Source organism: Tachypleus tridentatus, chromosome 13 (assembly GCF_004210375.1).
Source record: "Tachypleus tridentatus isolate NWPU-2018 chromosome 13, ASM421037v1, whole genome shotgun sequence".
Classification (NCBI taxonomy): domain Eukaryota; kingdom Metazoa; phylum Arthropoda; class Merostomata; order Xiphosura; family Limulidae; genus Tachypleus; species Tachypleus tridentatus.
This window is the reverse complement of record NC_134837.1, coordinates 184,204,599-184,227,618: the sequence shown is the minus strand read 5'-3', so window position 1 is coordinate 184,227,618 and position 23,020 is coordinate 184,204,599. Positions and strand designations below refer to the sequence as shown.

At 31.0% G+C, this 23,020-nt stretch overlaps 1 protein-coding gene across 1 annotated transcript; it reads left to right on the top strand.

Moving 5' to 3' along the window:
• The first annotated feature begins 181 nt into the window (after positions 1 to 181).
• Positions 182 to 17,396, top strand: LOC143238331 (dnaJ homolog subfamily B member 9-like). Its single transcript, XM_076478472.1, has 4 exons — positions 182 to 495; positions 5,058 to 5,290; positions 10,405 to 10,779; positions 16,361 to 17,396. Exons 2-4 carry the CDS (start codon positions 5,074 to 5,076, stop codon positions 16,429 to 16,431), a joined length of 663 nt encoding a protein of 220 aa, XP_076334587.1. The 5' UTR covers positions 182 to 495; positions 5,058 to 5,073; the 3' UTR covers positions 16,432 to 17,396.
• The last annotated feature ends 5,624 nt before the right edge of the window (positions 17,397 to 23,020 follow it).

Genomic DNA, 23,020 nt, shown 5'->3' with positions numbered 1-23,020 from the left:
TTGTTTTTTCTTGATCTAAGATTATCAGATGTAATAAATGTTGTCACAGTATTAGCACTATTTTTTCTGGTATTACCGAATCATAATAGTTGATTTACGATAAAAAGCTTAATCATCCAACCTACTATTAGTTTTTCGTCGTATTAAATTGGTATATGAGAAATTTATTTTCCAAGTTTTCCTTGCTTCGTCGTATGGTTTGATTTCAGGCAAAGGCAGATAGTAATGTACTTTGCACGGTGAACGCTCGGATTTTAATGTTGTAAATTAACCCTTTGAACTTGCAATTACAACCAATCTTCCGGTTGTGTGGGACGTTTGTCTTGTTGAAGAATTAGAATATTTAGTTTAATTATTATCAAAACTTCAGTTGCGGCTTATATTTTGGCCTTAAATTGTTAAAACATTGTTATATACCGCTATAGTTACACACACAGTTACAGTATAAGTGTAGTATTAGTTGATTATGAATTAAACTCGAAAGCCTGAGATAACGTAAGTATGTTTATAAAATATGTATTACCCATTCAAGAGTAATTTTAAAGCTATGCTTATACTACTAATAGTACTAGTTATACTTTGTAGGCTGAAGAAAAGGCGTTATTGGTGAGTTTTGATGAAACGATGAGAATTTAAAGAAATGGTTTAGAACATTTTTGAGGAAACCAAAACATTTTTCCCTGAAATGCTAGCAATCATAGTCTAAACAATAATGATTAATTTGTCTTATACATTTTAATTAACAACATCAGAAAGTTCTAATATTAATACGTAGGCATCTACAGGGTGGCCTGTAAGTCCCTACCATCCATATATCTTATGTATCCAGGGTGTCACCAGTATTCTTACGCTCACGTACCCACGTGCTTGTCACAATACGTTCTTCACGTGTAAATGGGCTTACATCGGCCATATTTCTCTTAAAAAACAACAACAAATTTATAATACATGTGGAATTGAATATAATATAATAACATATGGATGGGTAGGGAATTACGGGCCACCCTGTATTAGTCACTTAAAAAAATCACAACTGGTATATTTACATCTGCACGGCGTAAATTTAACTTTCAAAGAAATGCGAGATATGATTTTGCTCTTGATCATGTGGCAAAAAATTTAACATTTTAACATATTCTTTGACATGAACTTTGCCTCTATGCCTTAACATTTATGCAAATATTTATAGAATGTTGTGGATGATGCTTGCTGTTTTAGCAAACTGTATGTATAATAATATTTCTTTTCTTTTTTTGTGCACTTATTAAAGTTAATAAGTTTCTCATGATTATTCACATTGATAGCAATACTGTATTGTATATATAATAATGTGATACAGTATGCCATATATTCTTGTACAGAAATAATGAATTGTTCAAATAAATGAACTGAAGTGACTTGCTAAAATATAAGCTAAATAATAGATTAATATGTGGACAATTTAACCCTTTAAGTCTGTCCCTGTACCACACACCAACTTTAAGAAAAGTAAACTCTTAAACCCCACTTTTAATGTTTTTTTGGGGGAAGTTATCAATTTATCTATTAAATAGTTGTAAAGTGCTGACTTCTACCATTGCTGACAACAACTTATTATACAAGCCAATCACCCTTTTTAAAAATAAAACTGTCTTAATTAGAACTGCCAGCATTTCCTTTTTCAAAATCTTAGACTCGGGTCCTCTGATGCTGTTGTCTTCAGACTATAGCAAAAAAACATTGGAGGTCTTTATTCTCTTGACTCCATTGTTAATCTTATGAACTCCAATAAGATGACCTCTTACTTTTACTTTGTTAAGAGAAAATAAAATATTTTAAAATATGCCCGTAACAAACATAATTAACTGGTAGTCCTACTCAGAACCCTGTTCAATAAGTTAGAGGTTCTCCATCCTTGGTCCATGGACTCCTTTCAGGAAGTCTGGAAAGTTGTAGAATTATGGATAGGAAGTGACATCAAAGATCATGTTCTGAACCACAGAAATGAGACCTCAAAAAGTCTACTGTAGAAATAAGTAGAAGTTGTATTTATGTCTATTAACATGAAAAATATATTGGGTGGAAAACATCAACTAATTGTCATGGAGTTTTGATGTTAAAAGAAGTGTTTAGAATGAAATACATTCCTAAATTTATTAGATGGTGCAGATATGTTTAAAAAAAATAAGTGTTTTATTGGTCAAAAATGTTTCAGAACCACTGCAGTAAGTCAGTATCCTATTTAGTTAGGAAACCAAACCTGTACACAATATTTTAAGAGAGATCTAATTAGTGATTTGTATAAAAAGGTAATTACCTATTTTGACTTGTAATCAGTAAGTGTATAAATACATCAAAAAGCCTCTTAGCTTCACTACTATCAACAAAGCATTCCCATGATGGATTGAGTAACTTATTCACCACAAGGCAAATGTCTAGATTCTAGACTCATTCTGTTGAGTGGGTTCCCTTCCATATTAAACACAGTACAAGTTATGAGATTATAAATATATTACCTTCTACTTGCAACATTTAAGGAATTAAAGATTACTTGTTAAATATTTGACCAACTAATCAGAGATTCAAGTCATTTTGTGGTACTACATCCTCTTCCATAATATAGCTAGAAATACCCAATAATTTAATATGAACAACAGACTTTACTAATTTGAAATATTATTTCAACTATAAGATGAAGTAGAATAAACAATTTCTGTTGTTTATCTGAGTATTTTCATGTGGAAACAGTAATCAAAATGTTTAAAAGAAGTTGGAGTTGAGATGTTCATTAAGCTAAGTAAATGTTAAATATGTGTAGTAATGACATAAAAACAAAATTTGGGCACGAGTATTGTAAATATCTTTAGATTGAGTGTGAAAAGCATAGAGTTAATTAATCACACAATATGAGCCATTACATGATGGTTTGTGTAACTGGGTAATTAATCACACCATATGGACTATCATATGATTGTTTGTGTAACTGGGTAATTAATCACACCATATGGACCATTACATGATGGTTTGTATAACTGGGTAATTAATTAATCACACAGTATGGATCTTTACATGATACTTTATATAACTGGGTAATTAATCACACCATATGGACCATTACATGATGGTTTGTATAACTGGGTAATTAATTAATCACACAGTATGGACCTTTACATGATACTTTATATAACTGGGTAATTAATCACACCATATGGACCATTACATGATGGTTTGTATAACTGGGTAATTAATTAATCACACAGTATGGACCTTTACATGATACTTTATATAACTGGGTAATTAATCACACCATATGGACCATTACATGATGGTTTGTATAACTGGGTAATTAATTAATCACACAGTATGGACCTTTACATGATACTTTATATAACTGGGTAATTAATCACACCATATGGACCATTACATGATGGTTTGTATAACTGGGTAATTAATTAATCACACAGTATGGACCTTTACATGATACTTTATATAACTGGGTAATTAATCACACCATATGGACCATTACATGATGGTTTGTATAACTGGGTAATTAATTAATCACACAGTATGGACCTTTACATGATACTTTATATAATTGGGTAATTAATCACACCATATGGACCATTACATGATGGTTTGTATAACTGGGTAATTAATTAATCACACAGTATGGACCTTTACATGATACTTTATATAACTGGGTAATTAATCACACCATATGGACCATTACATGATGGTTTGTATAACTGGGTAATTAATTAATCACACAGTATGGACCTTTACATGATACTTTATATAACTGGGTAATTAATCACACCATATGGACCATTACATGATGGTTTGTATAACTGGGTAATTAATTAATCACACAGTATGGACCTTTACATGATACTTTATATAAGTGGGTAATTAATCACACTATATGGACCATTACATGATGGTTTGTATAACTGGGTAGTTAATTAATCACACAGTATGGACCTTTACTTGATGGTATGTAGAACGTGGTAATTAATCACACCATATGGACCATTACATGATGGTATGTATAACTTGGTAATTAATCACACCATATGGACCTTTACATGATGGTATGTATAACGTGGTAATTAATCACACCATATGGACCTTTACTTGATGGTATGTAGAACTTGATAGTTAGTTGTAGTTTCTAATTGATTACCACCTAGTTACTGTCCTTTAGTTATTAATTCAAATTTATTGTTTGTTTGTTTTTTGAATTTTGCACAAAGCTGCTCGAGGGCTATCTGTGCTAGCTGTCCCTAATTTAGCAGTGTAAGACTAGAGGGAAGGCAGCTAGTCATCACCACCCACCGCCAACTCTTGGGCTACTCTTTTACCAATGAATATTGGGATTGACCGTTACATTATAATGCCTCCAGGGCTGAAAAGGTGGGCATGTTTGGTGCAACCGGGATGCAAATTCGCGACCCTCAGATTATGAGTCACACATCTTAACACGCTTGGCCATAATTCAAATTTAATAGCAAATTATATGTGTTATTAGGTTTGTTATACTAAGAACAGATTTTGTAAGAAGGGGTTTGAATATTACAGGCTGTTAGACTGTAAAATAAAAATGGATAATTAATCATCTTGAATTTAAAGGATAAGAAAATATTTAAATTAAACCTTGAATTTTATCTGTGATAGGTTTAAGCTTCTGAAATATCATTGAACATAAAGTTATCTGAATAATAAAAAATATTATCCTATTATCTGTATGGTGAAAGTTTGAGTTCTTTCACCTTAAGTTCGTTTCTTGTCCACTTCTTTTATAATTGTCATTATTATAATGATAATTTTAGTTTCAAACTTATTTTGAAGAATCTTGTGTTCCATCAGTAATTATTATACCTTGACAAGTTTTTACTCATGAGAAACGTTATAGTATTCTTTATCGTACAATTGCTTGTTGTAAAATCACAAGAGTTGAATTGTTTTAAAGAAACAAGGAGGTTTAGGTGTTTATATTTAAGGGATAATGTAAGAATACAGTTCATGTATTTTTATATTTCTTGCTAATAATTGTGACTTCATTTCTTTTTATTTTATAGCTGAAATCTACATATCATGTATTTTGAAAAATTGCTAGTACTAACAACATTGTTTGGATTGGTTATGTTATTTGGAGGAGTGTCTGGGAAAGATTATTATGAAATTTTAGGTGTAACAAGAAAGGCTACGAATAAAGAGATTAAGCGAGCTTTTAGAAAATTAGCTGTCAAGTATCACCCGGACAAAAACAGAGAGAAAGGTGTAGAAGAAAAATTTAGAGAAATTGCTGAAGGTAAGTGTTTTACAGACACGTGTGATGTGTTTTGAACTAAATATAAAATTTTACATCCGAAGTACCAGAAATCATTAAGAAAACTATCTTCAAATGAGGGATGGTCAATGATCAGCTTAGCCAATCACTAATTAATTTTATAGTCTAGCCTTAAGTTACTTGGTAGGCTGTGTTTCTGGAGAATCAGTGACACAACTTTTGTAAAGAAAATATGATCATTTACTGTTTTTAGACATTAATATGGACTTCTATTTGTGTACTGAGTTTATTGAATTATGTATTGAACAGATTTTATCCTTCTGTAGTCCTTTTTTGCCATTATTTAACTATAACAAGGTCTCGAATGATTGAAACAAAATAACGTAGTACAGAACACTATTTCAGCAGCCAAATATTTTCTTTTACCAATCTATCTGTTAAAGAATTCAAGCCATCTAGACATTAAAATTTTCTGAGGATTATTACAATTCTGTTGTGAATTTAACACAAAGATACAATACCCTTTAATCTTTGCACTTCCAAAAGAGGCACCTTTCTTTTTCAGGGGGCAAATTGAAAAGAAATAATCACCTATGAAAGGTGCTTGGGTTGTGATTTTTTTGTGTTAAATTGATTTCTTGAACCTATGTATTTTCTTAACATCAAGAATATTTAAAATTAAAAATATCAATAAATATTTTAACTTGTAGGTTGTGAACTGGTTTAATGGATAAAGAGAGATATTTGATCCTTGAAGTTTGTTCTTACCACCCATCGCTTAATTTTCAGGAATTCTTTAATCTTTCTTTTCAAGATTTATAAGATGTCAGTTTCCACTATTTCCAGTAAAATCCATACCATAAACTAATTACCCTATGAGAACAATAAAACTATCTTAACTGGTGCCTAGTTTGTCGTTTCTAGATCGTGTGTTGTTTTGTCCTTTTGTTTTCAGATATCAGAGGCATCTTATTGACTTCTAAGGTGATCTATTAAACTTTAATAACATCATATTTTACTTTTTTTTTTATCTAAAAACAGTTAAGACATCCTAATCTATCTTTATAAATCAATTTACCATCCCTGGAAACATGTTACTTAGCCTTTCTCTCAACCCTTTCTGACTAGTCAGTAATTCTTTCTTAGACAAATAAACTGAAATTGTACACAATACTGTAGCTAAAAAAAATCCAAAAAGAAAAATTTAAAGCTTAACCATTTAGTAGCTTAAAAAACAAACTTGTTATTATGTCTAAATTATTTTCCCAAGTTTGTTCTATCAGGTTCTCTTAAACTGTCCTCACTACACAAATATAACTTGCCTATAATATCCAGATTAGAAAATAGGAATACAATTAGCAACTCTCCAATTCTCTGTTACTGATGTAAGAAAAGAGAGGCATGTATGTGTGATCTTTGACCTCTTTTTAAAACAGGAAAAACATTACATTATACTGGTGAATTATCTGTTTTTAATTTTGTAAAGCTTTTACCAACAGTAATATCTGCATTGTTTCATTAATATTATTTTTGCCTGAATTATACTTTATTAATTAATTTTAGGTTTCGTAAACATAATCAACTAATTTCTTATCTTTTGCTTTCATAGTACCATATTTTACACCTTGTAAGATGCACTTTTTTCTTTAAAAATACCTTGAAAAATCCTCATGCATCTTTCAAGACAAGAAATTCATTTTGGGTCTACTCCAAATGGCCTCTCATACAGATTGTAACATCATTACTTACTAATTAGAAGTATTTTCACTAATATAAAACATTCAATTTAACTAATATTGTCAATATACTGTGAGGAATATGATGTATTTGACTGCATTTACTCAGTAGATTGAGAAAAAGTCAAGGTTACATCAAGGTGTTGGTTGCTAAGTCAAAATATTGTTTTTTAGTATTATCTTTCCAAGATTAGGGTGCATCTTACAAGGCATAAAATACGGTAATTGGTAACAATTACTTTTTTTGGTAATATGTATTGTGGCTCATAACAGATTAGTTGCTAATTAATTGGCACAAATCTAATCCATAGCTAATAAATGATCGTAAGAGAAACAACTGTTTGGTTTGAAAAAGCAGGCTTAGATTTCCAGAACATGTACATGGCTCAAGTATACAAGTCTCGAAAAAGCCCAAAATCATTTCTAATAAGTTATCTAACAGTTTTACAAATATGAATCATATCAACTGTAGTTCTAAAGTTTTTTAGAAAAACAAAGACATCAGTGAAAAATCTCTTTTATTTCTAAATGCTAATATGTTAGATGAGAAAATTAGTTTATTTTACTTGAATATCTCTGCAGTAAGTTTTGAGAATTAGAGGCTTTTGTGACTCTAAACATCTCAAACATTGTTTGCATTTTAGTCTTAGTTAAGGTAATTGATGTACTATTTTAAAAATTTAAGTACAGTAAGAATTAAAAAAAAAAAAGAGATGGGTTACTCTTTCCATAAGGCATGTGCTAAAGTGAAGTGTTGACAGAATTGTATTTGTGTTAAGATCTGTGAAATGAAGAGATATATTTTTGTGGTATAAATAAGATTTTTGAAACTGATAGGAATGCATGTAAAGACAGATTAGTTACACTACTTATAAACACAGGTTGTTATTACCACTGGAGACTTAATTTTAGAGAAAGTGTCTTAGAATGCCCTTATTGTTTATGGATACTAACAAATATGTTGAAATTGATTTCAAAATTCCTATTAGTGAAGATAATTTTGTACACCTTCCACTTTGTGTTGAGTAAAATATGATTAGAAATGTTGACTCAAGTAATAGGCTACTAACAGTCATTATGCTCTTAATTTTTGCACTTGTATTGAAAGCTTTTGTGAATCTATTAGCAGGCATGTCTGTTACAAGGACAGGACTTAATAAAAATTACGTACATTACTAGGGCAGCTTTCAAAAGCTATTTACAATTATTGGGAGATAAATTTAAATAAGAGAAATATGAATAAAACAGATGCTCAGGTTTATATTCATAAATGAGAAAAAGGTAAGGTTAAAATAAAGCTGTGGAGATTTGTTAGCTTCAGTTTAAAATTTGATATGAAGGATTATACCTTGGCAAATTGTTAAAAAAACACCAACACAATAACAGCAAATGAAATTATTTTATGCAGGAAAAAAACAGCTGAAATTCATATAAGTTTTTGTATTTTATTGATTAACAAAGAGAAAAATATGTTTAATGTAATAAATTTTGTAAAAAGTGATAACAGTTATTGTGTCTTCATAAAAAAATACTTGATGATTTGGAATATTTTGTTTAGTTTTCATCTGTTTGCTTGCTTTGATTCAAAGCCATTAAACACTAAGTAGTTGTGGTTGACGTTTTGACTGCTAATCTGCTTTCATCTTTGATAAAATCTCGAGAAAGGCAGTGTGTGTATTTGGTGGCATGAAATGATGTTTGATACTGGATTTTCTTGTTGGAAAGGCAGGTTGCAGGTGTGCTTGTATATATTCTCAACCTATTGGAACTTAAATAAACTAACTGAATAGTTTTAGTTGACTGAGTTTATTATCAGTTAGATGGATATAGAACCCTTTATTTTATGGTCTTCTCTTGTATGATGAGCTATGGCAGATTAGGTCAGTAGTATGGAAACTTGTATGTCTGTTATTTTCATAAAACTGACATTTGTTAGTTTGTTTCTCATTTTTGTAGGATCCACACCTCATTTATTGTAAGTGATGTTTTTTGCTTTCTTTTTCATTAAATATTCCATTTTGTATGGTCCTTTTCAGGACTTAGGTGAAAATGGCAGCAGATTAGCAGTTGAAACTTAGGAGATAAACTAGTTATCAATCAGTATGTAATAATAAATAGTAATAAAATGTAGGTGGCTGATCATAAAAACTACTTGTCATTACAACAATATTAAACAGTTATTTAAAATAACTTTAAAGAAGTGTACATAACTTTAAAGAAGTGTACATACGCATACATTACCATTTTACCTCTGTATAACACCAACAGAGATAACTTTAAAGAAGTGTACATACGCAGACATTACCATTTTACCTCTGTATAACACCAACAGAGATAACTTTAAAGAAGTACATGTACATACACATACATTACCATTTTACCTCTGTATAACACCAACAGAGAAACACTTCTTTCAAATATAAAACTTTTGCTAAGTTTATTATTATAAATAAATAAGGATTTATCTTCAACCTTCTTATTCCTGCATTCAAACAGGCCACCTCACATAAGTAGTTTATCCAGGTTTTCATTCAAAGTGCCAAAGTAACTATTAACCCTAGAATGTCAGCATTGAAATTTCATTTGTTGACACCAAGTGGTATGGATTCATAGTGTCCCTGTGTTGGTATTATAGGTTTAAGGGCTAAAATGTTTTCTGTTTTTTTTTTAATTTGTTGTGTTTTACTTTAAAGACATCAAATAAACATAAAAACATATAATTAAATATATTTAATTAAACATACATTAAATATATTTTCAAAAATATATTTTTTTCCAGTCCTCTTAGATTTTGTTAATATTTGTGTAGCTGACTTGTTTTGTAACCAGTTCTTTAAGTGTGAAGTAGTTAATGAATTCATAAATAATTCTCAACTTGTCTATATTTCTATGTAAAACAATGCAGTCACCATGATCTGAAAAGTTTAAAACTATTCACCTATAAATTTTTAATTTATAATTTAAACTTACATTCTTAAATTATGACATTGAACCCTTTTTTTGATTAAGTAGGATTAGAAATAAAAATGTAACCTGCAAACAGGTTAAAAATTGTGTTGACAAGTTTGTAAAATTTTGCTATGTTTCAGTAAGTTAGACCAGTATCAACATACACTAGTTGATTTTAGTGTTATTCATCTGTTATCATTTGTTAAATGTTCCTTTCTCTTAAAGATCATGACTGGATCAGTTTGACTCTTGTTTTAAATAAAAACATTCCATACTTAAGAGATCAGCAGTCACACTGTTTTGTTTTACACAACAAAACTTACATTATACAAAATGAAAATATTTTTATTATGCAGAAGAACAAAGTAAAATTCTGTGTTAGTGACACGTGCTCTGATATACACCATTGAGTATTTTTTCTTCACGTAAAATATCATATCTCTTTTGCAGCATATGAAATGCTTTCTGATCCAGATAAAAGAAAAAAATATGACCAGTTTGGAGAGACAGCATTTGAAAATGGTGGTGGGGAAGAAGACGGTGGATCACACTTTAACTTTGACAAATTCTTTCATCATTTTGACGATGTCTTTGCATTTCATAGGGGTCATCATCAAGGACAAAATTTTGATAATCATAAAGAGCATGGGTTTAAATTTCACTTTGGTGGTCCACATGGGGCACTTTTTAACTTTGAAGACCTGTTTGAGGACGTAGAGCCAGATGAAGGGCTATTTGGAGAAGAGTTTGACTTTGGGTTTCACTTTGGTGATCATCGACATTTGTCTAATCACGAGTTCAAAGTTCAAGAAACCCACCATTCAGGTAAGAACAAGATTGAAGGAAAGTTGGAATTAATCAATTTCCATTTGGTTTTATTACTTATTGTGTGTCTTGAGTGAAGATATGTAAAATATGGAATACATTTGGATATGAATTTGTGATGTAACAGTTGATATATGTGCACATTCAGGCCTAATTGAAACTATTATTAATGTACAGAATCGATAAAGAAATTTGTAATTGATATAAGGCAGTAATAGAACAAATGTTCAATCTAAATGATAATTGTCTTTTAGTTAACTAACAAAAAATTTGATGTTTAAAGAAATATGAAATACAATGCTCAAGTTAAATGTACATAAACACCCCAAAAAGGTGGCTTTAAAACACAAACACAAAATCAAAACAAACTAAATCCAAATTCAACCATCAACTAGAATGATAAAAAGTGAAACAGTTAATAATAGTTCAAAATGTTTCTTGAAAACTTTTGGTTTGTATTGAATAGGGGTAGGGCAGTACCAAAGAACATTAATATCATAAAGTAAGTTCTCATACTGAAATTTAATTTTTCTATAATATATTTATATGGTTCAATGTGACTTAAATATTGAATGCTAATATTTCATGGTTTAATATGACTTGCATGTAGTGCTGAATGCTAATATTTCATGGTTTAATATGACTTGCATGTAGTGCTGAATGCTTATATTTCATGGTTTAATATGACTTGCATGTAGTGCTGAATGCTAATATTCCATGGTTTAATATGACTTGCATGTAGTGCTGAATGCTTATATTTCATGGTTTAATATGACTTGCATGTAGTGCTGAATGCTAATATTCCATGGTTTAATATGACTTGCATGTAGTGCTGAATGCTTATATTTCATGGTTTAATATGATTTGCATGTAGTGCTGAATGCTAATATTCCATGGTTTAATATGACTTGCATGTAGTGCTGAATGCTTATATTTCATGGTTTAATATGACTTGCATGTAGTGCTGAATGCTTATATTTCATGGTTTAATATGACTTGCATGTAGTGCTGAATGCTAATATTCCGTGGTTTAATATGACTTGCATGTAGTGCTGAATGCTTATATTTTATGGTTTAATATGACTTGCATGTAGTGCTGAATGCTAATATTCTATGGTTTAATATGACTTGCATGTAGTGCTGAATGCTTATATTTCATGGTTTAATATGACTTGCATGTAGTGCTGAATGCTAATATTCCATGGTTTAATATAACTTGCATGTAGTGCTGAATGCTTATATTTCATGGTTTAATATGACTTGCATGTAGTGCTGAATGCTAATATTCCATGGTTTAATATGACTTGCATGTAGTGCTGAATGCTAATATTCCATGGTTTAATATGACTTGCATGTAGTGCTGAATGCTTATATTTCATGGTTTAATATGACTTGCATGTAGTGCTGAATGCTAATATTCCATGGTTTAATATGACTTGCATGTAGTGCTGAATGCTTATATTTCATGGTTTAATATGACTTGCATTTAGTGCTGAATGCTAATATTTCATGGCTAAATATGACTTGCATGTAGTGCTGAATGCTTATATTTCATGGTTTAATATGACTTGCATGTAGTGCTGTATGCTTATATTTCATGGTTTAATATGACTTGCATGTAGTGCTGAATGCTTATATTTCATGGTTTAATATGACTTGCATGTAGTGCTGAATGCTTATATTTTATGGTTTAATATGACTTGCATGTAGTGCTGAATGCTTATATTTCATGGTTTAATATGACTTGCATTTAGTGCTGAATGCTTATATTTCATGGTTTAATATGACTTGCATTTAGTGCTGAATGCTAATATTCCATGGTTTAATATGACTTGCATTTAATGCTGAATGCTTATATTTCATGGTTTAATATGACTTGCATGTAGTGCTGAATGCTAATATTCCATGGTTTAATATGACTTGCATGTAGTGCTGAATGCTAATATTCCATGGTTTAATATGACTTGCATGCAGTGCTGAATGCTTATATTTCATGGTTTAATATGACTTGCATGCAGTGCTGAATGCTTATATTTCACTTGTAAAGGAGGGTTATAGTCAGTTGTCTGTGCTTTAAAGCAAATATAATTATCTCATCTTCTGACCAAGATCACACTTTGTGGCAGATAGTATCTGTCCACATATACTTTAATCACTTAGAATTATACTAAAACCTACACTGTAAAACCATGTTTACTTTAATGATTCCATGGCTACAGAATGCACACTGTTCATTATAATCACATAAACTAGATTATAAACTAACCACATAATCTTGTATTCCATAAGATTGCTTCTAGGTTATTCCGTGCAATATCTTTGCCTCATAACCATGTCTGTTCTTGATCATAGTATTCCATGGACTTCTTGAGTAAACCAGAAGGGGAGTGCTGCCCATCTCTGTCATTCTTTAGATTGAATAAATCAGGTTTGATCTGCTTTTCAAAATATGGTTTTGTGGTCATCCATTGCACTGTCTTCAGTATGATCATTCATCTGAACTCTTCACCACATCCCCATTTTAAAGTTGAGTAAGAGAACCCTTACCACTTTCCAATTCCAAGTTGCTGGGATGGTGGACCATGAAGGTTTCCTCCTGAATTAAAGGTATACAGTACAAATAGTAGACTACAATCAGTTTGAGAGTAAAGTGGTGGTTTTCTGCTGGTGCAAATGACAAAATGTCCTCCATCACTGCATGGTTTTGTCTATGGGGATATTATGACTTTGGAATGTTCTGTCATAACGATTAGGATCTCTCATCCTACTCCCCTCATGAAAGTCAGTTTGTGGCTCTAGTGGTATGGATTTAGAGCTAAAACAGTCAACATAAGTTTTCACATGTGTTAAGGTTGTTCCTGGTCTCTCACTCAGTTTGTCTCGCATGCATTACCCCCTGTTGTGGGTCACAGTGGGTGCACTTGTTAGTTACTGCACTTCTTTTCTTTTGCTTACCTCCTGACATCTTTATGCCGAGGATGTTACTGCATTTGATGTGTTTCAAGCTTATTTGATTTGAATGTGATATGTGTGTGTAATTTCATTTTTCTCACATGCACTGTTCACAAAACAGATAACTAGTGGGAACTTGAGGTGAAGATGCTACAATTCTTTTTTCCACCACTGCATGGATGTTGTTTGTTGGCAGTCAAGTGTTGAATGCTGTTCACTTACCGTGTACAGTCTGTCATGCCATAGTCACTCTACACCTTGGGGCACATCCCTTATTCTATCTATATTCTGTTCATCAAAGATATTGAAATCATAATGTATTGTGATTAGGATTACTGTCCACCTATTTTCTCTCCCACTGAGATGTGCTTCTTAAAATTTTCATCCTGGATCTGTCACATCCGGGTGAAGAATAGACCTGATACAGAAGTAGTAAGGTAGCTAACCCTTTCGTTAGAGGGTCTTCTCATCAGGGTGTCATTCAGACACTTTCAAAGGATGCATCTGTTTTCTGTCTTGTGCCAGTCCCTCCACCTAATCAATATAGGATTTTAGCTATGTATGTGAGTGCAAGTAAGTTACCTTGTTGGAAGTTATAATTCATACACTGAAGACACTTCTCTTCACACTTCCTACCCTTTCTTAACATTGCTCACTGGTGCTTATGTTTTTGTCTAAAAGTGAAATGATAGTTAGGAAGAAGATCATAAAATACAAGAAATGCAAACTACAAAACACACTGTTACATACTATATGTTACAAAATTTTACACTGTTACATACCTTGTGTTACAAAACCTTACACTGTTACATACCTTGTGTTACAAGACCGTACACTGTTATGTACCACATGTTACAAAACCTTACACTGTTACGTACCATATGTTACAAGAACTTACATTGCTACATACCATATCTTCATCCTAGAAAAATAGAAACCAGATTCAAATAACATAAAAAAAATATCTTCAAACATTTTTGAACACTGCAAATCAATTAAACACAACATAACCATAGAAAACACTCGGATATTAAGTAGGGAAACAAATATAAACAAATGTAAAATCAAAGAAGCCCTACTTATACAACTACTCAAGCCCAAAATAAACCAATATAAAGATATAAAGGAACACCTTTATACCCATACTAACTAATAACCTAAAATCTAACTGCAACACCCTCTACAATCCTGTACCCTTTTATATTCTCATCCCTAAGATGTGCCTGGCAATGGTCAGTTGCAAACTCTTTTTGTTAACCTGAAGATGACCTAAGAAGGTTGAAACATTGTTCTCTGCTTTATTTTAGTAAAAGTGTTAATATCCATACCAGCTGTTCTTAGATAAATTTTTGAGTTGAAATACATTTCAGTGTAGAGTAATTATAACTTTTGGTAGAGAGATTTAAATGATAAATTATTGGCATATATTTTGTTTAAATTGCTTTGTTTACAAATTGTTTTTGGCTGTAAAGTTATTTGTTGTAAGATTTTACCCAAAAATCTGATTTATTAAATTTATTCTGTAAAATAATGACAGGAGTAAAAGTTGCAATGTGCAGGTTAACAAGGTGACTCACACGACACTTTAACAGGCCTTATTACACTGCTTAATGATTAAATAGATAGGTCACGTTTTAAAATGTATAGATTTATTTCAGCTTTATTAATTTTTATTTTGCCTTTTTTATGTGTATAATCTTTACAGATCAGTAAAATAGGTACATTCAGATAAGTAAGAAGAGACACAGGGAGAGTTTCTTTATCTTTTATACTTGTTGCAGCAAAATTAGGTTTTATTGTTTCCATAGAATAAGTACATTAACATACATAGTTATGAAGATATATCTATCAAACATTGTTTGTTGAAGTAAACTTAGTGTAAACATACTAAGCCTAGCAACTACTTATCAAATTCTGTTGTTGTTTTTTTTTGGTATGAGTCATTTTGACCAGTAATGTCTGTTGTTTTCTGATATCTGTTATCTGTAAGTCCTTGCTTGTAGCTGTCATTGTTCAAATATCACACAGAAATTCATGCAAGTTAAATTCATGAACTGTAGCTGTTTTCGTGGTGATTGTGAAGATTTATTGGCCCTTAACAAACCATTTTGAGAGAAAACTATGGTGTAGTTTAAGAAGTATGATGAATTTAAGATGTCCATTCAGTAAAGATTGTAACATTAAACTCACTAAAACATAATTTTAATTGGTAGTTAATTTCCAGATACTCAGTTAACACCAGCTGTAAGACAAATAACCAAAGGCTTACTCAGTATTACTGTTTACTTTTTGGTGAATAACAGTTATGTCTTAGAAAAAATTAAATGATTTTCTATTAACTACATTGTAAGCCTCAATCCTTCATGGGATGTTTGTACTTATATTTCAATAAACTTTTAGTTTTTTACATTTGTATAGAGTTACCTCATTGATACATTTAATGCTGTTATTGATTCTCTTACTTTTTTTTTTTTTTTAACAAAGATTAACATTTAATCTAAACTGTATGGCTTATGGATTAAGTGTACTGTTTCCAAATCTATCTGATATTGTTTTATGAAACACATAAGGATTTAAAATATTTACTAAAAACAGAAAAATTGGTTAATACTTTTGTTTACATATGTAGGTGGATCTCAATGCAAAACTGTTACTGAGAGAAGAGGAAATATGGTCATAACCAACACACAATGCTTTTGATCTTCAAGAGCTAAATAAGAAAGATATTTAAATATTTTTGTTGGCATGCTTCAGAGCTGAAGGGCTGTATATATCAAAGAGCTTAATATAATGAAATATGTAGATAATCGCACAAGCATGTTTAAAAGCTGAAATATTGCAACAACATGAAAATTACACTTAACAGTCAAATTAATTTATAGTAGCTTTCATTCATGTACAATATGTTTAATTAATGTATGTAATTACGTATAACAACCAAATTAATTCACAGCAGCTTTCATTCATGTACAAGATGTTTAATTAATGTATGTTATTATATATAACAACCAAATTAATTTAAAGCAGTTTTCATTAATGTATAAGATGTTTAATTGATGTATGTAATTACATATAACAACCAAATTAATTTACAGCAGCTTTCATTAATATACAAGATGTTTAATTAATGTATGTAATTACATATAACAACCAAATTCATTTATAGTAAGTTTCATTAATGTACAAGATGTTTAATTAATGTGTGTAATTACATATAACAACCAAATTCATTTATAGTAAGTTTCATTAATGTACAAGATGTTTAATTAATGTGTGTAATTACATATAACAACCAAATTAATTTAAAGCAGTTTTCATTAATGTGTAAGATGTTTAATTGATGTATGTAATTACATATAACAACCAAATTAATTTACAGCAGCTTTCATTAATATACAAGATGTTTAATTGATGTATGTAATTACGTATAACAACCAAATTAATCCACAGCAGCTTTCATTCATGTACAAGATGTTTAATTAATGTATGTTATTATATATAACAACCAAATTAATTTGCAGCAGCTTTCATTAATGTACAAGATGTTTAATTAATGTGTGTAATTACATATAACAACCAAATTAATTTGCAGCAGCTTTCATTAATGTACAAGATGTTTAATTAATGTATGTAATTACATATAACAACCAAATTAATTTAAAGCAGCTTTCATTAATGCATAAGATGTTTAATTGATGTATGTAATTACATATAACAACCAAATTAATTTACAGCAGCTTTCATTAATATACAAGATGTTTAATTAATGTATGTAATTACATATAACAACCAAATTCATTTATAGTAAGTTTCATTAATGTACAAGATGTTTAATTAATGTGTAATTACATATAACAACCAAATTAATTTAAAGCAGTTTTCATTAATGTATAAGATGTTTAATTGATGTATGTAATTACATATAACAACCAAATTAATTTACAGCAGCTTTCATTAATATACAAGATGTTTAATTAATGTATGTAATTACATATAACAACCAAATTCATTTATAGTAAGTTTCATTCATGTACAAGATGTTTAATTGATGTATGCATTTTGTATTTTTGCATGTTCTTGTTCAGTTTGTATAGTTTTGGACAAGAGTGTTAGTTGAGAAATTATGGTTAAATAACAGCTAATGACAAAAGTCCATTATAATTTATCTGTCATAAAGAAGTTTTTATCAGCACATAAAAATAGAATGTGTAGATATGTTGTTGACTGAACAATATTTTAATAAGGTGTAAACTGTTAGTAACTTTGTATACTCAGCTAAGGTATATTTTATGAAAAGACCAGACATAACAATTGTAAAAAAATTTCAATTCCACTTGTAAAAAGAATTCTTAGCTTAATAAGTTCAGACTTCCCATTGTAAATAATAGGATGTATTTATCACAACTTATAATAATGGGATTCAAATTTTTAACATGGGTGTTTATAAAATGAAAAGGTAATAAGTAATATATAGTTAAAAATATTTATAAAGCCTGTACACTACAGTTTTTTTCCTTAACTAAGAATAGTCAGTGGTGAACATCTAACCGATTCTCCTATGAACCATTGGTAAGAATATTTCCACACTGAAATGTAGGTTAGTAATGTAATCTAACTCTTTGAATGAGGGCTTGGTTAATTTACCTGTTTTTTTATGTGTTATCCATTAAATATTAAATGTTTTAAGATTTTTTTTAGTGTTTCAATCTGTGATAAAGCTATAATATATTAAGAATTGTGCATAATGTGAAATAGTTCGGTGTGCCAACTGTAAGAGTGTAGTTCTTAAAAGATTATAGATTTTGTCATGAGTCAGATAGGATAAGTATCACTTTTTTTTTTTTTTTTAATTTAGATTTTGAGAAGCTTTGCATAATTTATCTTTCATATGTTTGTGTATATATAACTTTTTCAACAGAAATGCAGTTTTTGACTGTAAAGTTTTTTTTGAACCTGATTATTAAAAAAAAAAAAATTGTTAAATTACACGTAGAAACACTTACACCAGAAATAATTATCCATTTCTCTTCAACTTTGTGTCAGCTTGAATAATGGTGGAAGTTTTTTTTTTGTGTGTGAATTATTTGTACAGATGTAGACCCACACTTTATGAAACTGTGAAAAGGCTTACCTTTATATAACTGTGTTATTTACATTTATATTAAAACGTGATTTATTTAGGACTGGAAGAAGGTTCGAGCATAATGTTTAATTTTCTGATTTTTCCAATAATCGGTATCGATTTACTCTAGTATTTCCTTGAAATTTCATACAATTTTTATTGTTCTGCTGGGAAATTTTTCTTTTTGCGTAAATCTTTTAAATTTTTTTATTACATTCAGTCAAGCAGTATTGTTATAGTGGTCTAGTCATTTTGTGAGTTATTTACAGTCAAATGTGTAACCTGTGTACCATTATTGCACATGAGTAATTCGCTTTTGTAAATTTATTGAAACAGCACATTGATCTTTCAGCCATTATCTCAATCCATATTTTATTTTGTTTTTAATATCTGGAAGACCTGAGTTTGTTTTATTTATGCAATGAAAATAAAATATATTTAATATCCGACTGTTTGATCAAACTTTTGATTTATTGATGAACTGTAATCAGTTTATTTTGTGCAGTATCTTTGTTAATTGTTTCCTCTTTTATAAAACTAGTATTTTAATATATTCATCATGTTCACGACGTTTCAATGAATTACATTCAAAATTTAATTAAACTACTCAATTATTATGGCATAAGAATTAACTTGTTATCCATACATAGATAATAAATCAACTTTTAATTTATAATTTTAAATTATTTATTTCATTTTAATTTTACCTCGCGTGAGAATTGTGACATTTGTTCTATAGGCATCCTTTCTTCTCGAATCCATTTACCACCCCTCGTAGAAGTCGGAAATTTAATATAAATCACTACATACATTGCTGGCCAAAGTCTTAAGGCCAATGAACATAAAGAAAAAATATGCATTTTGCGTTGTTAGACTCAACCACTTATTTGAGTAGAGCTTCGAAAGATGAAAATAAAAAAAGGGAAAATAAAAAACATTTTCAGCATTTAATAGGGAAAATGTGAACACAATGAAATTAACCTAAATACTAGCTGATCAAACGTTTGGACCATACCAAAAAGAAGTCCTAACAGGGTAGGAAATACCCAACAAGAGGTCTCGGTAGTGTGTTGCACGACCGTCATTGCGAATAACTGCAAACATTCGCTTTGGAATGGTCGATATAAGTGTTTGCAGAAGGCTGGCTGGAATGTTATTCCAAGTGGAGAAGATGGCCTCACGAAGATCATGAACTGTTTGGAATTGACGTTCATTTCTATAGACATCCCTTGCCATCCACCCCAAACATTTTCAATGGGGTTCAGTTCGGGCGAATACGCTGGATGGTCTAAAAGAATCACGTTATTCGCCATGAAAAATTCCTTTGTCCTGTGAGAATTGTGGATTGCAGCATTCCCCTGCTGGAAGATCCAGTCATTTTCACACAAGCGAGGGCCTTCAATCAATAAGGATGCTCTCTCCAACATGTCAATGTAGCCAGTTGTTGTTTGACGTCCCTGTATAACCTGAAGCTCCATTGTTCCATGGAAGGAGAAAACACCCCAGGTCATGATACAACCTCTTCCACTCTGTCGTGTAGAAAATGGCTCTGGTTTGATATCCTTATCGTGCCAGTAACGTTGGAAGCCATCTGGACCATCCAGGCTACATTTTTTCTCATCATCAGCATTCTTCCACTTTTCTATGTCCCATGTTTGGTGCTTCTCAGCAAATTTAACCGAGCTGTTTCGTGGTGTGAAAAGAGGCGTGGCCTTTGAAGACGTTTACGGTTCTCGTAGATGCTGTCTTATTGTTCTTGAGCTGCATTTTGCGGCCATAAGGTCCTTAATCTGGTTCGACGATCGGCTGGTGTCCTGCCGGACAATTCGTCAAATCCTCCTGCTCAACGCCGGCGAAATTATCTTGGGCCGACCACTTGAAGTTCTCGTTCCGTATCCCTCAGGGTCTTTTAGGAAATTTGCAACAGCAGTTTTACTACGCCCAATCTCACCAGCGATGGCACGTTGAGAGAGACTTTGCTTTTGCAGCTCGACAATTCTGCCACGTTCAAACTCTTCAACTTTTTAGCCTTTGTCATGTTTTTACCCAATGTAACACAGGAGATGTCAGTGGGAGATGTTGACAACGCTAATGCTTGAACACAAATGACTAAATTTCGTACGTGTTTACTGATTACCCCCTCATTTCAAGTTGGTCTTAAAATTTTGACCAGCTAGTAGTTCGGCTAATTTCATAGTATTCACATTTTCCCTATTAATTACTAAAAAGGTTTTTATTTTTATTTTCATCTTTCGAAGCTCTACTCAAATAAGTGGTTGAGTCTAACAATGCAAAATGCATATTTTTTTTCTGTTCATTGGCCTTAAGATTTTGGCCAGAAGTGTATAATGTCGTCTTCGATCAGGCGAAGCCCAATTTTGATATTCTTCAATCTTATTCGTTTAATTCCAAGAAACAATAAAATAGAAAATTATTCCCCTATTGCCACGTCCTCTCTTTCACAATTTGCCAAGTTTTTCTCTGACGTTTAACGTTGCTGTGTTTAGAACCCATAGCTTTTGTTGCATACTAAGAAAGCTAGACAAACCCGTAAGAGTAACCAATGTAAGCGAGGCGTGGTGAAATATTTGAAAGATCTACCAGGGAGCAGTAGCTTTGGGAAACACTGATTTAAGCTATATCAGGAAATACATTCAAAATAACTCGGTCATGCGAATTAAGATGGATAATTTATATAAAATTTTTCTGCGGACTGTCCTCTTCACTTGATTATGATGAACATTTTATTTGTTTATTAAAGTTACTATTAGTTACCTATCCTTTAGAACTGCCAAATTACTCAAAATTTGTATTCAAATACCGAATAACGATTATTTTTGACAAAGCGTTTGTAAGTTACATTATCTCGGACTTACTAAATATAATTATTTTTGTACTAATTGTCCCGAATCCAAAACATTTTGCCTGCGGAGTGTTCAAAGTCAATAAAAAAATCCATAATGAATGTATGCAATCGTAACCCTAATTCAACTTTATCTGTGACATTTCCCAGAAAAAGTATTCGTTCCTGACGGTGGGTTTCTTTTTGAGTTTCTTGAAATTTGTTTAATGAAAGGCCATTCATGTTATTGAGATAGAAAACTTAAAGAAAGTGATTTATAATTTTAGTTTCGACTTCTTTTAAGTTACTTGCACAAAAGAAAAGTTACTAGATGAAAATGGGAAACAGACGAAGCGTTTGGAGATAAGAAAAAACGATACTAATAATAGACGGAAAGGATGTTTAAATATAAGAAAACTGAGTTCGTGGTGTAATCTTTACCAGTATTGGGTCCATAGATCACGGTTACCATAAAACAGAATATGAACCTGGGGATCTTTCCCAAGGTCATAGGTAGTAATAAAATAACAAAAAAAGTATATGTATTAAAGACGTATTTTTGGCGATACGTAAAGGTGATTGACAAATATTAATATTTAAAAAGAAAATTATTTTTTCTGTCAGGCGTATCGCATGACATCAAGTTTGAGCCAGTTCATCCACATTGACCAATAACCTGAAGATAATGTGGCTAGCTCACGCTGTTCTAAAGTGTACAATACTACTTCTTACAGATAAATATGCATATAACATTTTAAACACTGCCACAAATACAAAACTTGTTACACTGCTGCCTTCTCCTACAATACTATTAAAAATTAGTTCCACAGTTTCTTTTTAAAGTGTGAATATTAATTCAAACAATTACAGAATGTGGTATAAAAATTTGTCAACGATTATCATCAATTTTATTGTGTTGTAACAAAAATGACATGAAAATGATCTAACATGCAAAGGGCATTGACGAAAAAAGGAATATTTTTAAGCATCATAAAGCATGGCTTCTTGGTTAGGGTGTTCGACTCATAATTTTAAGACATCGAGTTCGCATCGATGTCACACTAAATATGCTCGCTGTCAGGTTTCTAGGTATGGATGTGTGTGCAGAATTTTTTACAGTAGGCGACAGTGACTTTTTGATGATAAATTTCAACAATAAACGGGCAGGATATAATTCACGTATTTTAAAATAACATATTCAAAACAAGTCTACGTGTATACAAATATTCGTTATACAGTTTATCACCACAATTATATCCACTTTTACTTTTTCTAACTTGCAATTATTTGGTCATATACAGGGGCTTAGATTTTTACACCCGATG